The following is a 23203-nucleotide window of genomic DNA, read 5'->3' on the forward strand; positions in this document are numbered from 1 at the left end:
CTACATTACTATCGCAGATCTTTTTGGCCCCTGAAATTCATTTCCATTCATTGTCTACTAGACAGGACAACAGCCAAGTTGTCAGTTTTGCACAAATATCTTTGAAATTGAAAATACTGCAAACTACATTATTTTAACATAAAAAAATTAATCGGCCACCGGCAGCTTTGAACAATAATGGTAGTATGACTTTACAAGAACTGACTTTCTTCAAAAGCATGTGATACTGAACTTGTAAAATGTACATGTGACAACACAGACCATGTGGGTGGGTGCAGTTTTCTCGCTTTTCTAACAGATTATTTCTCATTCTTATTTCCGTAAAACGGTTCCGGTTACGTGTTAGTAGCTGGTCTCTTCCAACACGTGTGATGCTGTAGTGTGCGTGAAAACTGCTGTGAGGTAGTGAATTTCCTTGTAATTGTTAATTTAGGAAACTCAGTTTACAAAAATAGATTATTGCTATACAAAAGGGAGGAAGGCCAATCCAACACTACCTGGTTTTACATGTATGCATGTAGGCTAATTTGTAGCATGTTTCTCTCAAGAAGGTGTAATGCTGTTAACTTCTTTCCTCCTCTTAAGAAATACGCAGGAGCCGCCATTGGATGGAAGAATATATTGTATTTATGGCAACGAATAGCAGAATGACCAAGACTGTTAAAAAACAGATTTTAAAAGGAAAGAGGCAACAATTTTTAACATCTGTTGTCCTAGAAATAAATAACCAACTCCTGGAGATAGTGTCCTCAAAGAAACTGATTTTTCCGATGTAGTGAACAATAAAATTTGGCGACACCTTCCTGGAAAACATAATTTTAAGTGTTCACTGTTTGATGTTCAAAAGTGTTCTCTTAAGTATTGTGACCTGCACTGAATTATAGTATCTCAATAGCCTCTTTTGTAAGCTGTCTAACGACATCTTAAAAAAAATTGTAATTATTTTTATGGTCAAAAAACAAATTGAAAATAGGCCTATGTATTTTAACTGTCCATTACATTTAAACTGTAGCTGTCACAAACATAATTTTGCACATGATTATTAAATATGACATACAGAATTTAATGTAAATTTTTTACAATTTGGAGTTATTAAAGTTTACGTCATACTGTTTTGCATGGAATTACCCATTACTTTAACACCTACATGCTGCAGTAGCCATTTTTCTAACATTCGTCCTTGACATGGAGTCATTATTTAAGAGGTAGTCTGCAAAAATTGACATAAGTACTGAAATTATCAGACGAGCCAAATGCGGTATTCCAGAGAGAAATCCAGTCTGAAACAAATAATTATATTTGCTGTAAGTAAGTACATTCTAGTATTACCAGTGCAACAAATATTCAGATATAAAACAGTGTTCTTGCTCACCATCTGTATATCCCAGCCATGAATAAGTTTGAAGTAAGTTGGAGCTTGGGTCATTATGGTGTACAATCCCCAAAGATTACCCCACTCTGCGAAAATATTTATCCAGACAGGTCTTGAAAGTAAGATCTTCTTCCACGGTGTTGAAAGCTTGAAAAATATATTTATTCATATTCAATATTGAATAAGAGAATAGAAAGATTGTATGGGATTGAAATACCTAATCATTTTGTGTTCCCACGGTAATTGAAAGAATGTTATTTTTACTCGTGTTTTTTCCCCATAGCATTTCAAATATATTAATAGGAAAAAGTTTCCTACATTACAGTAATATGGTATACAAAACCGTGTAATTTCTTGAAGTAATTTTAGTCTCATTTTAAAATGTATCTGTTCATCTTAGAATCTATATAGAATTACAAACGTAAGTGGGTTACAAAATGAACAGAAATTACGTTTTAACCATGGTTACTTACTAACCGTGGTTTCGTAAACCATGGCCACTATATTTTTAACCGACGTTGATGAACATGACCAAAAAAGACACAATTGAACACAAAGAATATACTGTACATAAACATATACAACCATACTCAAACACACAAATACACATATAGTCTAAACCATACTTGGGCATCATGCCTCACTTGAGAAATAATGCCTCGCTGACCTTCACAGAGCTTATCGCTCTGAGTGACATCATCTTCACAGTCCCCGTTTCTCCCTCACGTAGCTCCTAGGCGTGGGAAGGTTCTATATCAATTTCATAAGCAATGTCAATGGTGGCATAATGGCATTATCAAAGCAGTGTGTACGCGTTAGAAAACGATTATTTCATGAGAAATGGGAGGAAGAGTTTTTTTGCTGTTTAGAAGGGGAGAACATACGATGTATATTATGCTCGAAAATCCTATTAGTCATTAATAAATTTAATATACAACAACATTACTCCTTATGTCATAAAGAACATGCTGAATTAGAAGGTAAGACAAATTAAATGCTATTTTTTTTCGTACTATTCCGAAGAAATTTTACGATCTTAACATTTGCATAGTATACTAAATACGACATTATACCTTAAACACGCTGCATTAAAAGGTACGGGAATTAAATGTTGTTTGTAAGTATTATTTCCAAAAGAAATTTATTAAAAATATATTAAATGTGAGTAAAAAAGAAATATGATTTTCTGAAGTTATTTTAGGTCGAGAACATGCAAATCTATTAAGTAATCTCGATAAACGCCAGAATATTCAAGAAAATGAACGTAGACAACTTGATGGAATATTATTGGCTAGTTACGCAATTTCTCGCCTGTGATTTAAATCAATTCAGTGACGGAGAAACAGTAAAGTGGTTTGTGATTAAAGCTGCCAAATTAATTTGCCAAATTGAATCAAAGTTTTCGAGAGTATCACGTTAACCAAGCGCTTTCCTAATAATTCGCCACTGACCGCCTTAGCAATTGCGATAAGGTTACGCAGGTCACAGCAGTTTATATTTTCCATCCTACTCTGCAGTCTCTTCTCCTAGTAAACAAACTATTTCAAATCGAGTGCCTCACGTAACCGAAAATTGTGCCCATGTATGGTCTAAACAGAAACAAATAATGCACTAAAGATCCATACAAACAAAACATACTTTGAAACATAACATAAAATGAACTCAAACAGAAAAACACAAACATTAGCCCCTAGTCACATAAAACTACTGGAAGTGCACACACTCACACACACACACACACAGATATATATATATAATCTGCACACAAAAACACACACAGCACATCAAAATGCGCATCCTTACAAAAATACATACAAGAGTAGCTTCAGTAATGCCCACTAGGGAGCTCATGACGCAGTTTGAAAATTTCCATTGCATTAATTTTTTTCGTTTAATCTGTTACATAGTAACAGACATATTCACAATAATAATGAATGACTTAAAAATAATCTGTTTTCGAAATCTTGGGGTACACTATGACACCTTGTATAATGGATGTGTTTTTAATGGTGTTGGCTTTTAATCAGGGATGGCAAACCTTCTTGGGTTAAGGTCTACCATTCATGGCTCGGAGGTCGACATCTTGGTCACCACTGACTTACGCCTTTGCAAAATTCTGTTTCTTTTGTAACTTTTATCTTATCAAAATGTTTTGTGCTATTCCTGTGCTGTGCTAGTAGTTCCGTTAGCCAATAATCGTAAGATCGCCTTTATTAACACAAGGAAAAACCATTCCTCTGATCTCATTTTCTTGTTCACAGTACCTTCACAAATAGTACATTATGCAACGAGCCTATAATGGTAGTAATTAAGACGCGTGTATGTTTATGAAACTCGCGTCTTAATTACCATTATAGTCAAGTTTCATACGACTTTTTATGCTCGACCATATTTCTAACTTGAAATTATTCATAAGTATTCATGTTATTCTTATCTGACTGAGGAGCGGATCTGACCTTGTGCAATCCCTCGTAAATTGTGAGATCTGCGCAGACGCGAAAGTATTGATTTTTTCCGAGAAACAAATGTCGACATTGACCTTGACATTGAAAAACGAGATGACAAATTGAATTCATTTGGATATTATTTACAATTAACGCTAATTATTATAATAACAGAACTGACTTTATTTCAAATATAGGTGATTTATTGATTTATTGTTGTCTTTCGATTGCATATCCGAGAATAATCGATACTTGCGCTTTCATATTGCTACAATGGTATTTTCTGATTGGTGGAACACCTGAACTTTAATGAATAGGTGTACTTTAATGAAGTCCATTAAAGGACTGCTACCAGTTGTATAATTACTACATTTCGGCATGGTCGAGCATAAAAATTATTATATCAGTATACGACGGCGTAGATTCTCACTTCTGTTTCTATAATCTTTCGCAAATGGGAGGTGGATTCTGTCGTCGGAAGATTATATGAAATTTTGGTGAACCTTTAAGTACCGGTACCTTTGTTTTCTCTGTCATTGTCATTTTAGCATTGCTCTAATAGTGCTGTCATGATCGATTCTGAATAACCACTATAGCAGCTTTTTAGGATTATGAAATAAAGAATTAATAAAATTAGTTAAATTTGTACTGTACATACTGTCTTCGGAGCAATAACGTCTCCGATTTTGTTCATGATGTTTAATTTTTCTTCCTTTGAGATGCGTGGATGCTGGGCAGGACTATCATATGCTAGTAACCACCAAGCAGTAAACCAGATCACACCAATTGCTCCAGTAATGTAGAATACAGAAGGCCATCCAAACCAACTGATGAGTAGTCCACAGAATGGATATGTTACAGCAGCTCCAACTGCAGTACCTGAAATTAAATACTGGCATGGGTTTGTAAGTTACGAACGTGTTGGTTGAAATTCTTAACCTAATTCTTGAGTTTCATCGAATGTCTTATTACATTTGCTATATGTTGCAAATATTGTTTCAAAAAATCCCGTTTTGTTTACACTCTATTACAGGCTTTCCACATTCATTCGTTCGTTCATTCGTTCATTCATTCATTCGTTCATTCATTCATTCATTCGTTCGTTCATTCATTCATTCATTCATTGCCAATGCAGGTCTTTCACTGCAATCTCAGCATTCTACAATCTTTACTATTTTCTGCTTTCCTCTTAGTCTCCGCATACGGTCCATATATCTTAATGTCGTGTATCATCTGATATCTTCTTCTCCCCCGAGCTCTTCATACAGTCTGTTTTATTATTTACAAATTTCTTGAAATAGTAATTATACCTAATTTATTTGTATCTAGCCTACTCTGATAAAAGGGCAAACATATCACCCTACTTGTGCATAGATTAATAATATTTTAGTACATTTTTTCAATATTTTTTTTTATCAATAACAATCCCGGTTTATGAATGAAGAAAGAAAAACTTAAATATACGTTTTACAGATAAAATCATTGTATTATTATATTATAAAAAATGTGCTAAAAAGCAGTTCCTTACTAGGTAGAGCATATGAGTAAAACTTAACTGTTCTGTGAGAGATTACTTTGAACTTTAATATCAAGAAAATTACATGAATATGCAAATAAAGAAAAATGAAAAAGAAAATGGGCATGTCTTTAGGATCATTTGTTTAACCTCGTCTGTGGAAGACTGATTGGTTAAGTTAATTCTACCACAGTCTAGTATATACAGTCGCGAAGCTTGAGTTGTGAGGGTACTAGAAACAATAGACTGTGCAGGTACTATTTCACATTGTCTGTGATGAGGCGATAGTAGCGATCCTAGTGGTTAGCAACTATCTATGGATGTATATTCACTACGTATTGAGCTTCGTGATTGTATATACTAGGCTGTGATTCTACGTTACAATGAATATAGGTCAATTACAAATGATTCATCAGGTTTTAAGCGGCTGCATAAAGAATAATATAGAACTTAGAATAATGCATGATACATAAAAATAAACATAAACTGTCCACGTTTCGGACACGCCTCCACAAGTGTTCCATGTGGCTTCCTCTCGTTACACGTCACTCATCGATACGATATTGAAGTTCTTTTACGCGCAGTAGCATATCTCTGATAGTCGTAAATGCATCTGTAATTGGATCGTTGAGCTCAACCAAAGTTGCTGGTGGTGGTGCTGGCACGTATACTATGTCTTTTACACATCCACAGAGAAAAGAATTTAAAGACTGTTAGGTCGGGGGGTGTAGGAGGCCACTGTAACAACTCTGTCATCTTTATCGCATCGCCCAATTCAACGTAGAGGGTGTTGTGTGTTCAGATAGCGACGCATTTTCAATGTGCTAATGGGGCGTCACCACAGTCTAGTATATACAATCACGAAGCTGAATACGTAGTAAATATGCATCCAAAGATAGTTGCTAACCACTAGGATCGCTACTATCGCCTCATTACAGACAATGCGAAATTGTACCTGCACAGTCTATTGTTCCTAGTACCCTCACAACTCAATCTTCGTGACTGTATATACTAGACTGTGGCGTCACCCCATCAAGTTGGAATATGAAGTTATTGGAATCCTCAGTCACCCTAGGAAACAACCATTGCTGCAGCATATCGAGGAATGACATCGGTCACAGTTGTCTCCGTGAAAAAAGGGGCCGTACACCTTTGATTTAGACACTGAAGCAAACACTATCACTTTCGAGAACCTGCGCATGCTGGTGGTTACCTACTGCAATAATTCTGAATGAAGTAATATTTTTTACGTGCTCTTTCTTAGAACATACAAATTCGCGAGTTTAAATTAATACTAGTTTTTAATTTCAGTTCCAATGTTCTTATTAGAACTGTGCTGTACTGCCATACCTTAAAATGAAGACAAAAATTTTTAAGTTTTTTTTAGACAATTTTATTGATTTTTAGCTCATTTTATAGATAATTTTTTAGGTAATATTTTTAATCTTTTAGTCACCAAAATCCGGGGCTGATAATAACCATAGCGTTCTGTAAATTGCATTGGCCAATTAAAGAGAATCATTGAAATCTTATGAAGTCCCAAACTTAAAGAACACTGACATTAGGTACTTATGAAACGACATAATGTACTTATCTTATTCAATAAGCCTATACGGTTTTGGTACAGTAATCGTATCGTGCATGTATGCGGGTAAATAAGTCATTTCTAAAACAAATGCCCATTAGTAAGGGGAACTGAATGAAAAATATATCGAAACATCTTTAAAATAGATTTAAACAAATATTAGGAAATATTTCCTTTACTTTAAACCTAAGTTGAGTAACTTAGGGAAACATACTTACCCATGTAAGCTGTAATAAATTTACTTCGTTCATTTGGTGGAATCCAGTTTGCTGTCAGACGATGTATTGATGGCATTGAAGCACCCTGCGGTAAAAGTAATATTTTAATATCCATATGATATTGAGCCATACTAAGAAAACTATTTTGTTTACATTACATCAACATGGAAGAAGGTAGAAGAAACTACAGGAAACGAAACAATGGACTAAGAAGGGAAACTGATGAGACGAAGGAAGACTGGATGAAACAGAAATTAAAAAAAACTAGGGGTTTTAGAGAGAAATGGAAGGTATGATTTAATGTAGTCTACCGCAAATTTAAGTGTATGGACTTTACAAATAAGGGTAGGAAATCATGTGGTTGATAGAAGACTAAATCAACAATGAAATAATATACAAACAAGGAATATCGGAGAGATGGACGAAATACACAGAAGAGCTAAAGGGGAGAGGTAATCGTCCAGGTGACTTAGTTAAAGAACATGAAGAGACGTTTCAGAAGACGAGAAAGATTTTCTGTTTTAAGAGAAGAAGTTGAACTAGCGCTTAGGGAAATGAAGAATGGGAAAGTAACAGGAATTGATGAATCTCCATTGAATTAGCGAAATCCTTGGGTGAAGACAAGAAGGAAATTCTATCATTATGCAACGAAATATGTGACAAAGGAGAATGACCTGAAGAGTAAGCATAGGGCGCTTATCATGATCGAATGACTTGGCCTTAAATTTTGGTTCTGTTAGGTCCATGAAAAACTACCGGTATGTTGCTGAAAATCGTAATATACTAATTTTCGCTGCAAATTTAGGAATCCTTGGACACAGTTCATAGTTTACGGAATTGTAAAAGATAAAAAAGTCCTTGTCATTATATATACCAGCGTTGTCAGACAGAGACTAAAAGGAGTGGAGCGCTCCACTATTACTCGTTGCGTGCTCCGGTGTTTCCACAGACATAAGCAAATTCACGCTCCGAATTGCTCTCTCTAGCTCCACAACCGGTTTTGGAGCTTACAACTCTGACACTACTGATATATACATTTTAGTAGTGCAGTATTCGAAAAATAATTTGATCATAATTACAAATAAATAATAACTAAATAAAAAAATTCAATAAAATAAATAATAATAAATAAAAAATTAATAAAATTAAATTTTAACAAACTCAAACTGATAGTTATTGTAAAACCAACATTAATTTTAGCTGCAACCCTGGAGGCAAATTTCCTGGATTTGCAGAATGGGACGACAGAACAATATGTTCGAAAAATGTTATGTTTTATTTAACGACGTTCGCAACTGCCGAGGTTATATCAGCGTGAAGAGAAGCGAATAGAAGCATTTGAAATGTGGATATGGAGAAGACTGGAACATGTGAAGTGGACAGACAGAATAAGAAATGAAGGTGTGTTGGAAAGAGTGGGTGGAGAAAGAATGATGCTGAAATTGATCAGGAAGAGGAAAAGGAACCATGTATTGTGGGTCCCTATCACCACGGCATGGCGCGTCCTCAGGTTGCGGATAGAGGAGACGGCCTCCAGATATGGAATGTAGCTGCGAATATATTGAATAAGCAGTCGTGGACAGCCGATAAGGGGTGGTCCTCCAGCTTGGGGGTTGGGCGAAGGGCTAACAACCCATCACCGTAAAAAACAGCTTGTTACGTATCCCTATAATACGCCTCGGAATAGGACTGATTCTCTGGCACGACCACAGCAAAGGAATAAGGTTTTGAGATTTGGCACTTGGAACGTAACTAGTCGTCTTTATAGAACAGGAGGGGTAATATTAGTAGCAAAAGAACTAGCTAGATATAGAATAGACTTCGTAGGAGTACAAGAGGTTAGGTTAGATGGGAATGGCGTATCACAAATAGGAGATTACTTGTTGTATTATGGGGAAGGAAACAATAATCACCAATTAGGAACAGGATTCTTTGTTCATAAAAGAATAAAATCAGCAGTAAAAAAGGTCGAATTTATCAGTGACAGGTTATCATATTTAGTACTTAAGGGTAGATGGTGCGACATCATAGTTATAAATGCTCACGCCCCTACAGAAGAGAAAGATGACCATATAAAGAATAGCTTTTATGAGGAATTGGAACATACTTTTGATCAGTTCCCTAGGTATCACATGAAAATTTTATTGGGGGATTTCAATGCTAAAGTAGGACGGGAGGATATTTTTAGACCAACTATTGGAAAAGAGAGTCTACACGCAATTAGTAGTGACAATGGAGTTAGATTAATCAACTTTGCCACATCGAAAAATTTAATTGTCAAAAGTACAACATTCCCCCATAAGGATATACATAAATATACTTGGACTTCTCCAGATGGATTGACACACAACCAAATAGATCACATCTTGATAGATAAACGGAGACATACTAGTATAGTAGATATTCGAACTTTCAGGGGTGCAGACTGTAATTCTGACCATTATTTGGTGATTGGAGAATTAAGAGAAAGATTATCAGTAGCCAAGCGAGTAGAGCAACAAGTTAATATTACTAAATTCAATATTTTGAAATTAAAGGACGAGGAAGCTAAGCAAAATTATCAGGTCGAAATTTCGAATAGGTTTGCCACTTTAGAAAGTTCCGACGAAGTTGAGAAAGAATTAGATGTTAATAGTGTGTGGGAAAATACCAGAGATAGTATCAAAATTGCAGCTGAGCAGAGCATAGGTTATTATGAAACTAAGAAAAAGAAACCGTGGTTTGATGAAGATTGTTGCATGGTAGTAGAAAGAAGGAAACAGGCAAAATTGAAATTCTTACAGGATCCAGTTGAGGAGAAGAGAGATAATTATTTCAATGAAAGACGGGAAGCAAGTCGTACACTTAGGAATAAAAAGAGAGGTTACTTGAAGGAAAAACTGAATGAGGTAGAAACAAATAGTAAGAATAAAAACATTCGAGATTTATATAAGGGTATAAAAGAATTTAAGAACGGATATCAGTCAAGGGTAAATGTAATCAAGGATGAGAATGGTGACTTGCTTGCAGACTCTCCATCAATCCTAAACAGATGGAAAAACTATTTTGCGCAACTACTAAATGTACATAGGCCAAATAGAAATGATCGGGACGAAATTGAAATACAAACTGCTGAGCCATTTATACCCGAACCCACGCTTTCAGAAGTCGAAATTGCGATAGAAAATCTGAAAAAGTACAAGTCTCCAGGTATCGATCAAATTCCAGCAGAATTAATACAAGAGGGTGGAAGTGCATTATATAGCGAAATTTATAAACTTGTACTTGCTATTTGGGAAAAGGAAATTGTACCAGAACAATGGAAGGAGTCCATAATTGTACCTATTTTTAAAAAGGGGGACAAAACCAACTGTGGTAACTTTCGAGGAATATCACTTTTGTTGACGTCGTACAAAATTTTGTCAAATATTCTTTTGAGAAGATTAACTCTGTACGTAGATGAAATTATTGGGGATCATAAGTGCGGTTTTCGGCGTAATAGATCGACTATTGATCAGATTTTTTGTATTCCACAGATAATGGAGAAAAAATGGGAGTATAAGGGTACAGTACATCAGTTATTCATAGATTTCAAAAAGGCATATGACTCGGTTAAGAGGGAAGTATTATATGATATTCTTATTGAATTTGGTATTCCCAAGAAACTAGTTCGATTAATTAAAATGTGTCTCAGTGAAACATACAGCAGAGTACGTATAGGTCAGTTTCTGATGCTTTTCCAATTCACTGCGGGCTAAAGCAGGGAGATGCACTATCACCTTTACTTTTTAACTTCGCGCTAGAATATGCCATTAGGAAAGTTTAGGATAACAGGCAGGGTTTGGAATTAAACGGGTTACATCAGCTCCCTGTCTATGCGGATGACGTGAATATGTTAGGAGAAAATACACAAACGATTAGGGAAAACACGGAAATTTTACTTGAAGCAAGTAGAGCGATCGGTTTGGAAGTAAATCCCGAAAAGACAAAGTATATGATTATGTCTCGTGACCAGAATATTGTACGAAATGGAAATATAAAAATTGGAGATTTATCCTTCGAAGAGGTGGAAAAATTCAAATATATTGGAGCGACAGTAACAAATATAAATGACACTCGGGAGGAAATTAAAAGCAGTATAAATATGGGAAATGCGTGTTATTATTCGGTTGAGAAGCTCTTATCATCCAGTCTGCTGTCCAAAAATCTGAAAGTTAGGATTTATAAAACAGTTATATTACCGGTTCTTCTGTATGGTTGTGAAACTTGGACTCTCACTCTGAGAGAGGAACATAGGTTCAGGGTGTTTGAGAATAAGGTGCTTAGGAAAATATTTGGGGCTAAGCGGGATGAAGTTACAGGAGAATGGAGAAAGTTACACAACACAGAACTGCACGCATTGTATTCTTCACCTGACATAATTAGGAACATTAAATCCAGACGTTTGAGATGGGCAGGGCATGTAGCACATATGGGCGAATCCAGAAATGCATACAGAGTGTTAGTTGGGAGACCGGAGGGAAAAAGACCTTTAGGGAGGCCGAGACGTAGATGGGAGGATAATATTAAAATGGATTTGAGGGAGGTGGGGTATGATGATAGAGACTGGATTAATCTTGCACAGGATAGGGCCTGCTGGCGGTCTTATATGAGGGCGGCAATGAACCTTCGGGTTCCTTAAAAGCCATTTGTAAGTAAGTAAGTAAGAGGAAAAGGAATTGGTTGGGTCACTGGCTGAGAAGAAACTGCCTACTGAAGGATGCACTGAAGGAATGGTGAACGGGAGAAGAGTCCGGAGTAGAAGAAGATATCAGAAGATAGCCGACATTAAGATATATGGATCATATGAGGAAACAAAGGCAGAAAATATGAAAGATTGGAGAAAGCTGGGTTTGCAGTGAAAGACCTGCCCTTGGATAGAACACTGAATGAATGAGTGTATTGGAAGAACTCTCCATTTGTGACATATTTACAGATTTATTTCAACTGCACAATAACTCCACAATTAACGTACCGAACATTAAACATGTGTCTAACTGCCGATGCACCCATTAACTATGTACTTGATATCACACAGCGAATGTACGAGGCGCATCCAGAAAGTAAGTTTCCCGATTTTTTTCCCCTTGAAAGTAAACGTAATTAGCCGTGTCAATTGCGAATGCGTAACAGATCTATGACGTATCAATCACATGCCAGCCGGACAGGTCCCGCCTGGTGCCAGTAGCGTGGCAGCAGTGGTCCGAAATGGAAGCTCTTATTCCTTCTCCCGCCGCCTGCGAGGTTCTGTCGGCGATTAAGTTCTTTAATGCACAAAGCATTGCGCCAATTGAAATTCATCGGCAGCTCTGTCAGGTCTATGGGCCGAACATCATGAGTAAGCAGATGGTGCGTCGCTGGTGTAGACAGTTTTCCGAAGGTCGTCAAAGTGTCCATGATGAAGAGCGCAGTGGGCGACCGTCCCTCATCAATGATGATCGTGTTGAGCTGGTGCGGCAGTGCATCATGGAGAATCGTCGCTTCACGATTACGGAGCTGAGCAGCCATTTTCCGCAGATATCGCGATCCTTATTGCATGAGATTGTCACTAAGCACCTGCTGTTCAAAAAAGCGTGTGCCAGGTGGGTGCCGAAAAACCTGACACCCGAACACAAAATGCAACGTTTAGGAGCAGCACTGATATTTCTGCAACGGTATCACGATGACGGCGACGAGTTCCTCGACAGGATCGTCACGGGCGATGAGACTTGGATTTCGCACTTCAACCGGAAACCAAGCAACAGTCAATGCATTGGCGGCATAGTGGATCTCCGGTCAGGACGAAATTCAAACAGACGCTGTCGGTACGGAAAGTGATGTGCACGGTGTTGTGGGACAGGAAGAGCATTCTGCTCATTGACTTCCTTCCAAGAGGTGAAACAGTGAACGCTGACCGTTACTGTGAAACACTGCGAAAATTGCGACGTGCCATTCAAAACAAGAGGCGTGGAATGCTTACTGCAGGTGTTGTGCTTCTCCATGACAATGCTCGTCCACATACGGCTCGGCGCACAGCAGCTGTTTTGACGGAATTTGGCTGGGAGTTGTTTGATCATCCACCCTACAGTCCTGATCTTGCTCCCAGCGATTTTTACGTTTTCTTGCACCTCAAGATATTCCTGTCCTCCGGTGAGCGTTTTGGCAACGACGAAGAGCTGAAGACATCTTTCACACGCTGATTCCATTCAGAGGCGGCAGAGTTCTACGACAGAGGGATACAAAAGTTGATCCCACGATACGACAAGTGTCTCAATTCTGATGGTGGCTATGTTGAAAAATAGCTGAAACATTGCTGTACCTGTTGCCAATAAATGTTTTCCTGAAAGTGTGTGTTCTTTTTTTTAAATAGGGAAACTTACTTTCCGGATGCGCCTCGTACATAGCGCGTGGCTGCCTGCACTTCTGACTTCTGTGTGCTTGGAGTCCGTGTGCTCTTAACTTGCTGCTTTGTTGTGGGTCGGAAACGGGTTGTCCTAGTTATAAGCGAGTATTGAGATTTTACTGTGTCAAATTGGACTGAAAGAAAAAGTGGTTTGAACGTGTAAGTCGTATGGAAAATGGAAAATCGTAAAAAATAGGGAGGTATAAGATTCCAATTGGAATAAGAAACATAGCTTAGGTTGAAGTACGTATGATATTTCCATGCAGGAATTCTGAATTACCATATGATGAAGGATGGGTGGAGCGGAGAAAAATTCTCTCCGGCACCGGGACTCGAACCCAGGTTTTCAGATCTACGTGCTGACACTTTATCCACTAAGCCACACCGGATTCAAGTTCCGATGCCGGATTGAATCCTCTCAGTTTAAGTTCCACCTTTTAGTTTCCCTTTAGAGGCCAACCTTCATGCACTGTGGCACCCATCCTTCAATATATGCGACCTGGTTGGCAAGTTGGTATAGCGCTGGCCTTCTATGCCCAAGGTTGCGGGTTCGATCCCGGGCTAGGTCGATGGCATTTAAGTGTGCTTAAATGCGACAGGCTCATGTCAATAGATTTACTGGCATGTAAAAGAATTCCTGCGGGACAAAATTCCGGCACATCCGGCGACGCTGATATAACCTCTGCAGTTGCGAGCGTCGTTAAATAAAACATAACATTTAACATTTTCATCATATGATAATGCAGAATTCCTGCACGGAAATATCATACATACTTCAAATAGGCCTATATTATGCGTCAATAATCACTTAGTGATTTAAGACGGTGCTCATCCCGTCGGATTCTGGCCACTTGTAATGAGTGCACCTCTACATATAGTGTGTTGGACATTGTGCCACTGTCACACATTCTGTGATACAGTGGCATGAGGGTTGGCCAATAAAGGGAAACTAGAGTCGACGGCAATTCGGAAAGCGGCAGTCTGCTAGCGTTTGCGTCGAGAGAGACAGATAGAGAGAGCAAGGCAGCGTACAACATTGCCACATCGTACTTCACGAGCACGTGCAATACAAATAGCTCAGGAGAGAATTTAAATTATCAAAAGACAATAATGATATTAGCCGTTGCTTTCTGTAACATGACACCATAGAAATCCTCTTTCCTTCACTAACAATAGGGTAAACTAGGGTCTGTTGGACAGTCGGGCATGTTGGACACTCCGTACTTTAACGTGTTACCACGCCACTTGTGGGCACCACATTCTGCTAGAAGTCAATGACGGAAGTAGCCCCACTCGTGCCTACTTCCGTCATTGACTTCTAGCTGAATGTGGTGCCAACAAGTGGCGTGGTAACACGTTAAAGTACGGAGTGTCCAACATGCCCGACTGTCCAACAGACCCTAGTTTACCCTATTCTTTGCACTGTTCTCATCCCACAGCACATGCTTCTGCAGTCGTTTCTTGCGCATTGGCAACATTGCAGCCAGCATCAAGATGGCCGGCAGCGTTCTGCTCGTCAACGTTTTTAAAATAATTATACGCCTTAAACACTATTTTCCGCTTCTGCCTGTGCAATACTAGTCTTTTTACAATCTCTTCTTCCATTTATTTATCTTACGCACGCACACACACAGAGTAAATGTTAGTTTTACTCAAGGGGGGTATTTTGCGGGCTAGCGGGGCTACCGGCGGTAGCCCAAGGAAATTACAAAAGAAAAAGTTTATAATATAACATAATGTAATAATTTTGTATTATTAGTTTTACCATAGTAATTAAAATTAAAGTAATTGTTAGATATATTTTGTGTAATAATAGGGTCAGCGGTAGCCCAAACCCTTTAACCAGTATACGCCACTGGCTTTTACTTATTCAATGTATTGAAACATTCACAAGTGAACAAACGAACTCGGGAAGTACTTGTTATAGACTGATTCTGATTGGTTCTACTGTACAAGCTTGTAACGTCACATACCAGAAATGATACGGCGCATATAGCAGTTGACCGCTTTCTGAAATGCCGTCTAGTCTAAGAAGTGAAACTTAAAGTGAGAGGATTCAATCCGACATCGGAACTTGAATCCGGTGTGGTTTAGTGGATAACGCGTCAGAACGTAGAGTTGAAACCCGGGTTCGAGTCCCGGTGCCGGAGAGAATTTTTCTCCGCTCCACCCATCCTTCATCATAACTTAGGTTGACCAGGAAGAAGGTGGGGAATTGACATAGAGGCAGAGTATTAAAGAGAAGCAGGCAAAATGTATATCGTGGCTATTGGAAAAAGCTGGTAACTCTTTGCTTTCCTATGTAGTTACCAGCTTCTTCAAGTAGGTCTACGCCCATACTATATTGGAAACAACGAGAAAAATCACACAATTTACCTAGTGTAGCTTTATGTAAAATGGCACTACTGATACATTTTTTGTGAAATGTATAATAAGAAATAACTTGCTTTTAAATAAAATTACTTATAAATTGTTGTTTTGAAAATATTAATGTATTTTATTAAGACTGTTAGCCTGCTTGTTTATCTTTTGTAAGTATCTACTGCAGTGGAGCTGAAAGACCATTTTCTGTAAAATGATAGCACAGAAATGAAGTAATGTAAAATATAACTCCTATATTTTAATGAAAACAAGTATACTTACTGCACTGATGCCTTGAAGGACTCTGAGGAAGACGACAACGCGGTAATCAAGTGATGAAGCAAGAGGAATTAAGAGACAAAGCAACATTAAAAACATGTTGGCAAGTCCATAAACCATCTTAGTACCATACCGTTGAGCTAATATACCGCCAGGAACTTGGGTTGCCCAAAAGAGCCAGAAAAATCCTCCAAGAATTAATCCTTGCTGTTTCTCATCCCAGTTGTATCTAATCTGCACAAATAAATTGCATGAATTAGTTTTCAATTACGGATATATAATTGTAATTAGGTGGTACTAACTATTTAGAATACCTGTAGTAATATTCTATGTTCAAAAAATATAGTAGGCCTACTTGAAATTTTCTTATTTGATACATTACGAGCAACAGTTTTAAGGTTCAGTGGGATTGCAAGTACTGTCGGCCTGGATGGCGCAAGTGGTAGAGTCACGGAATGTCTCCCTTGGTCCAAAGAGTTATGGATTAGAGTCCCTCATCAGGAATTGGTGTTGTGTTCGCATTAATTTAAAAGATGACAGAGAAAAGGAAAAAGAAAAACACCTAATGGCCTCTGACCAGTAATATTAAAAAAATAGAGGAAAGTAGAGGCCAGTGTTTGGACACAGACCGACTGGAAACAGATTAGCTGTGCACAGAGAGTAGTGTAACACCAAGCTGCAGGATTAGTATATTGTGTGTGTGGGGATAAGGTGTAAGCACAGTCAAGTATATACAGTCACGAAGTTTGAGTTTATGAGAGTATTAGGAACAATAGACTGTGCAGGCACTATTTCGCATTGTCTGTGATGAGGCGATAGTAGCGATCCTAGTTGTTAGCAACTATCTATGGATGCATATTTACTACGTATTGAGCTTCGTGACTGCATATACTAGACACTGGTGTAAGATAAGTCCGACAGGATTGTAATACGTACGACTATAACGACTACAGTCGTACGCATACAACTATTTTGATTAATTGTACGAGGTACGACCGAACACTATGTCGTACGCAATGTTGTACGACTATTTTACTGAAGGAACAAAATTATTTTGAAACTTATAATGGTCTATATTTGAAATAAAATTAGAGGTTAATTCATGTCTTCTTATTTCATTCAGTATGTCGTTGGGTAATATAAATAAAAAAACATAATTGAAAGGGATAAAACATGCTTTGAAAATCAGTATGGTGGCTACGCTTGTCATGCAAGTCATCTTCGGTTCTAGGTTTCATGTACTGCGCGGTTATGTCAAAGTAATAAGAGTTCAGAGCAGGGTTTAAGCTAGAAAATAAATAATTGTCGCAAAAATGCACAAATGAAAAATTATATTTGTGCATATTGCGAAATGTTTGAGCAATATTATAAATAATTGTGCATAAAGATAAAATGAATAAAGTATGATATAATTTGTAAGTAAATCATTAGACGTAGATATGTTTAGAATTAATTGCTGCTGAATTTAAATCACATTAAAATACGTTATTTTATGAGCACTCTAAAAATTGAAATTATTTACTATTTGGTCCTTTAAAATTTATTGTTAGTAGAGTGCTAACTCTTTTTACTGAAAGGCGGTTTCTAATTCCAGTTTTTATCGACGAAAGAAGAGACTGGCGAACGATGAAGCGAATAAGTGCGGGGAATAGAAGAGGAAGTAGTGAGTGTGTAAAGCGTGCCAGGAGTGAGAAAAGAGGGGGCAATAGTGGAGAAAAACCTGTCTATAATCTGAGGAAATGGTGCATCAGTGGGATGAAATAATAGTAGGTTCAGCTAGGTAATGGATAAATGGAGGTGAGCTGTTCTTTTTTTCAGTGTTAAATAGTGTTATAAATAAAGTGAAAGCAATGTTGCTAGGATACGAGCGCTAATGTGTGGTGTGAGAAGAGTTTAGACAGTGAATATAATATTAGTTCAAGTTTGTAGTGAAATAGTCAACAAGGGTTAGGTCTTTTATATTAAATAAGTTATGTGCATTGTTATTTAAAGTATTAAGTTAGTTATGGAGGGAGGAATTATTTTTAAGGGAACTGAGAATAAGAGAAGTTAAGTAGAATAATAGTGGATAAAGTAAAAGGATGGTCAAGTGAAAGTGAAGGGACATGAAAGACATGGCAAGAACAGGCTTCAAGGGTCAAAATAAGTCTTGTTTAAAATTGTAAATAGTGCAAGTAAGGGAATGCTGGCCCGAATACAGAAATGTGAAGAGCCAGCAGGACCGAAGATTTTGAGAAATATTTATCATATCATATCATATCTTATATCATATCATATCATATCATATCATATCATATCATATCATATCATATCATATCATGTCATGTCATGTCATGTCATGTCATGTCATATCATATCATATATCATATCATATCATATTATGTCATATCATGTCATGTCATATATCATATCATATCATATCATATCATATCATATCATATCATATCATATCATATCATATCATATCATATCATATCATATCATATATCATAACATATCACTTCATATCAATTCCAGTTTTTACAAGATTCATGGAACTAAATCATCGCTCACAATTTACAGCAGTGGTCGTCAGCACTCGCTGAAATGTGCAATGGGTACGCGGTGCCGTCCCGTGTGCACTGTCGTGCAACAGGGAGAGATAGAGAGCATACCCGCTAGCAGCTACGAGAGCACTATAGTGCACTGCGTTTTCCGCGGGTAAGAGAGGCTATTCCCAGCGTGCTCTGTGCTGACGACCCCTGATTTACAGTATGCGATGGAATTATATAAATCAATTAGAAGAAATTGTTCACTTAAATTACATGAATTGCACCAACTCTTTTAAATCAATTCCTGAACATCTATTGCTCAATATCTTTTTGAACATTAGCATCTCATTTAAATAGAGTTTAATTCAAATATATCTCTGATTTCATTTTTTCCATTACCATTTTCTTTTCTGAAGTCCAATGTGGTTGTCACATTTTTGCACATTTACATTCAAAGTTTGTTTCATTTTTAGAAGTCGAGTAGCAAACTGCGACAAATGCGACTGTGGTATTCTAACTTCCTTATATGTTCAAAAATAGAAGAATTTTATCAATGAAATAGTATCACAGTACGATTACGCGCCAACAGGTGGATTAATTTGACGTGCTTATCAGCTGACGCATTCATTGATATTAAAATATCTGCCGCCGCGGTTTCTGCGGACTTTCAATATAATGAATGATGTTTCTGATCAAGCGTCATCGTGCATGCTTTACGAGAGTGACAGTGTTGGTGAAGAATTGGTGATTTGCTTGAATGCTAAATTAATGTGAATTGGTGAAGAATTGGTGATTTGCTTGAATGCTAAATTAATGTCACTGTTGATGTGAACTATCTATACTAATAATAAATCTGTAGCCGAAATTTTTCTGGTAATTTTCGATTTTCCAAAAATAATTGATCCTAACATATATAATTAACCACCCTGAAATCGAAAATCGCTTTTTTGAAATTTTTGTTTGTATGTCTGTCTGTCTGTATGTTTGTTACCTTTTCACGCGATAATGGATGAACGGATTTCGATGAAAATTGGAATATAAATTATGTTCGTTGTAACTTAGATTTTAGGCTATATGGCATTCAAAATACATTATTTAAAAGGGGGGTTATAAGGGGCCTGAATTAAATAAATCGAAATATCTCGCTTATTATTGATTTTTGTAAAAAATGTTACATAACAAAAGTTTCTTTAAAAATAATTTGCGATAAGTTTTATTCCTTGAAAAATTTTGATAGGACTGATATTTAATGAGATAAATGAGTTTTAAAATTAAAATAACTGCCATCTAAGGCCGTATAAGGGGCCTTGGACAGCAACAATCGAAAGCTATGAAAGATAGCCTACAGAGAATGTTTCTGTGTTTGTATGAAGTAATATCGGAAGCTAAATTAACCGATTTGTATAATTAATTATTATTTCACCATTGGAAAGTGTAGTTTCTCTAGATGGACATAATGCTATAATGTTATTACAGTAACTTCTGATATAATATAATGTAATATAATATAATGTAATATAATATATAATATAATATAATATAATATAATATAATATAATATAATATAATATAATATAATATAATATAATATAATATAATATAATATAATATAATATAATATATGTAATGTAATATTATACAATATAAGTTATTTGAAGGGTTCAGAACAATAGTGGGCCAAACGCCATTTACTGAATACGTAGAAAACAAGGGTTAAAATTAAGTTATTACCATAATTAAATGGAAACCTATAACAAGTAAAATAAAGTATACACATTCAATCTAAACGATGTCAATGTTCATTAGACTATGGTTGCATGTAATAAAAATTAGAAACATGTTAAAGGAATTGTCATTGCACCAATGAGTGGTCTCTGGACCAAAATAATCGCATTTTAATTATTTGGATGCAATTTAAATTAAGTAACATATTAAACGATTTATCCTTCTATCAAACACGAATGTTCCCTGGATCAACAAATGTCCTATTTTAATTATGTAATTACTTTATATTTATTTCTAACGGGTGCAGCGGAGCGCACGGGTACGGCTAGTACATAATAATATTCTTCATTGGATGAAAATATGGATGCTGATTTGTTTGAATGTTGAATGTTATTGTGGATGGGAACAATAATTAATTAGTAATATTCTTAATCGGAATTAAAATTTACTGGAAGACTTATACATCGTCGTTGTTCCTGGAATAACTCCTATGTGACATATTTATCGATTTTCAGTTTTTGCTCCATTAAATAACTTAAATAGGGATACAGCAAATAATAAAATCTCGTGTATGTAATTATATTTCTTTGTTTCTAAAATGTAAGAATTCACAGTCTCCTATGTACAGCTGCCATAGGATGAATAAATATGTTTTTCTTCCTACAGAAAAATTTTATATTTTGCACATAGAAGTTAAGACGATATACGGCTATGAACCACATCTTTGGTTGTTATGTGAAATATGTTTGTACGCAGTATCTATAACAATGTAAGCTGAGAGTTGTGCGACAATTTTATACTGAAGTACGAAATTTTTTATAAGTTGGTACGATGGTTGCTTTTCCTTTATCTGGCAACCCTGAGTCCGAATATTATGCCAGTGTATTATCTTAGAGCGCTGCTCGTAATGCATAAACTACATTATCAGAGCTACACAAGTGTGATGTCCACGGTTGAGCAACAATATTATAAACCTTTTAAGAAAACTCAAGTAGTTTGTATGTCCTTTGTAATCATACTTTTCATATCACATGCCTATACTCAACAAAATCATTTTGCTTTTGAGACTTTGGCAGAAAATTTAATTTAATTACAGACGTTAAACATAAAATTATAGTATGTGCATAATAATCAATCAACATTGCAAAATTAATATGAAATTAAAATTAAAATTGAAGGGTTCCTGCTTGTTGTAAATAGTTCAGTTACTGAAATAACCGTTGTTCCATTTCTCAACTCCTAACCTCAGACGTATTCTACGTTCAAACATACGTCTGCCTCAGAGACGCAGGCCGATTATAAATTTAGTTTTAAAATTCTCCTGGTTCCTTGAAAGCCGTAAGTAAGTAAGTAAGCAAGCATTTATATTCTAAAATATGACAAATAATAATGGATCATATTTTATAAAGAAGTAGTTGGTTACCTCGTCATCCTGTGATAGTATTTCTTCAGAATTTGTTGTGTTAGTGGAGTTAATATAATTCTCTGAATAGCACTTTTCAACTTGAGATTCATTGTTGAGCTTCGGCTGCCGTTTTTCTACCATTGACACTATTGCAATGTTCAAGTTGGTGCGCAACATGTAGTTAACAGCAGATCCAAAGAAAATAAGCCACCACAGTATCTTCTGTACGGATATACATTCTGTAATAAGCAGTGAATACAATATTATCATAGCTGCAATGGTTGAAATTCTGAGATGTTGAGTCCAGGAGGCTTTATTTTGGTTAAAAGGCAATTAGTTTTATAATATTTGAAATTAAGAATAAAATATCTTAAAAATAATTTGGTGCGGAATTTTTTTTGGATTCTACAGCGTGTCGTTATGCTAAATCCTCCAACATTTTGAACACTTTGGAGATATAGTTATGCTTGCTTTAGCATCAGGAAGGGCAAGAAATAGGAAATCTATAATTTGGAGGATAGTCCTTGGTATTGAATGTAACAATTTAGCAGATCAGTTTCCCTTTCCTGATGGTGAAATCGATATAATGTGTATATGTCAAAAGAGCTGGATATTTCTGCAACCATGACATGATGCAAAAATACAAAAATCTCAGACTTTAATATATATATATATATATATATATATATATATATATATATTGTTATATGATACCAATTTTCAGATGTGATTTTTTCATGGGGGTGAGGGTTAGTGTGGCCCAACATTTAGACCATTCCTGATACAGAAGTACGTGACTAAACAGTGACAGTTATATGTTGAAGTGAATGGTGTGGAAAGCAGACAGAATGTCGTTAATGCCTATTGTATTGTATTGTATTTATTAACATTCCATGGTATTCATACATGCTTACAGCTAGAATATGGAACAAGTCAAAAAACTTAATACTATAATAAAATCTTAATTTATAGTCACAGTCTAGATGAAATATATACAGACGAGATTTACAATATAGTCTACTAGTACAACACATAGTTTTAGTATCAATTTCATGAAGTGTTATTGAATGTCATGAATTCACCTACAGAATAGAAGGCGTGAGAAATTAGGTACTTCTTTAATTTGGCCCTAAATAATTTTATGTTTTGAGTTTCATTTTTTATATCGATAGGGAGGCTATTAAAAATTTTTACTGCCATATAACGCACTCCTTTTTGATAGCACGATAGACTTGCCGATGGAGTATGAAAGTCATTTTTTTGACGTGTATTTATGCTATGAACTGTTGAATTAGTTATAAAGTTTTCACGATTACATACGAGGAAGACTATTAATGAAAAGATATACTGACAAGCCATGGGCATTA

At 36.2% G+C, this 23203-nt stretch overlaps 1 protein-coding gene across 2 annotated transcripts in view; it reads right to left on the reverse strand.

The window, feature by feature from the left end:
- LOC138716361 (vesicular glutamate transporter 1-like) overlaps positions 1-23203 on the reverse strand; it is an 82495-nt gene that overhangs the window by 54607 nt on the left and 4685 nt on the right. The window contains exons 3-8 of one of the 2 annotated variants that reach the window (XM_069849368.1): positions 21855-22075; positions 16179-16409; positions 7136-7220; positions 4475-4695; positions 1373-1519; positions 1148-1280 (exon numbers count right to left, since the gene is read on the reverse strand). The exons of the other annotated variant lie outside the window; for it this stretch is intronic. Of the exons in view, the coding sequence (XP_069705469.1) occupies positions 1148-1280; positions 1373-1519; positions 4475-4695; positions 7136-7220; positions 16179-16409; positions 21855-22075 (1038 nt within the window). The remainder of the gene's footprint in view (positions 1-1147; positions 1281-1372; positions 1520-4474; positions 4696-7135; positions 7221-16178; positions 16410-21854; positions 22076-23203) is intronic. 2 annotated transcript variants of the gene reach the window in all.

The sequence above is a fragment of the Periplaneta americana genome, chromosome 16 (assembly GCF_040183065.1).
Source record: "Periplaneta americana isolate PAMFEO1 chromosome 16, P.americana_PAMFEO1_priV1, whole genome shotgun sequence".
Classification (NCBI taxonomy): Eukaryota; Metazoa; Arthropoda; class Insecta; order Blattodea; family Blattidae; genus Periplaneta; species Periplaneta americana.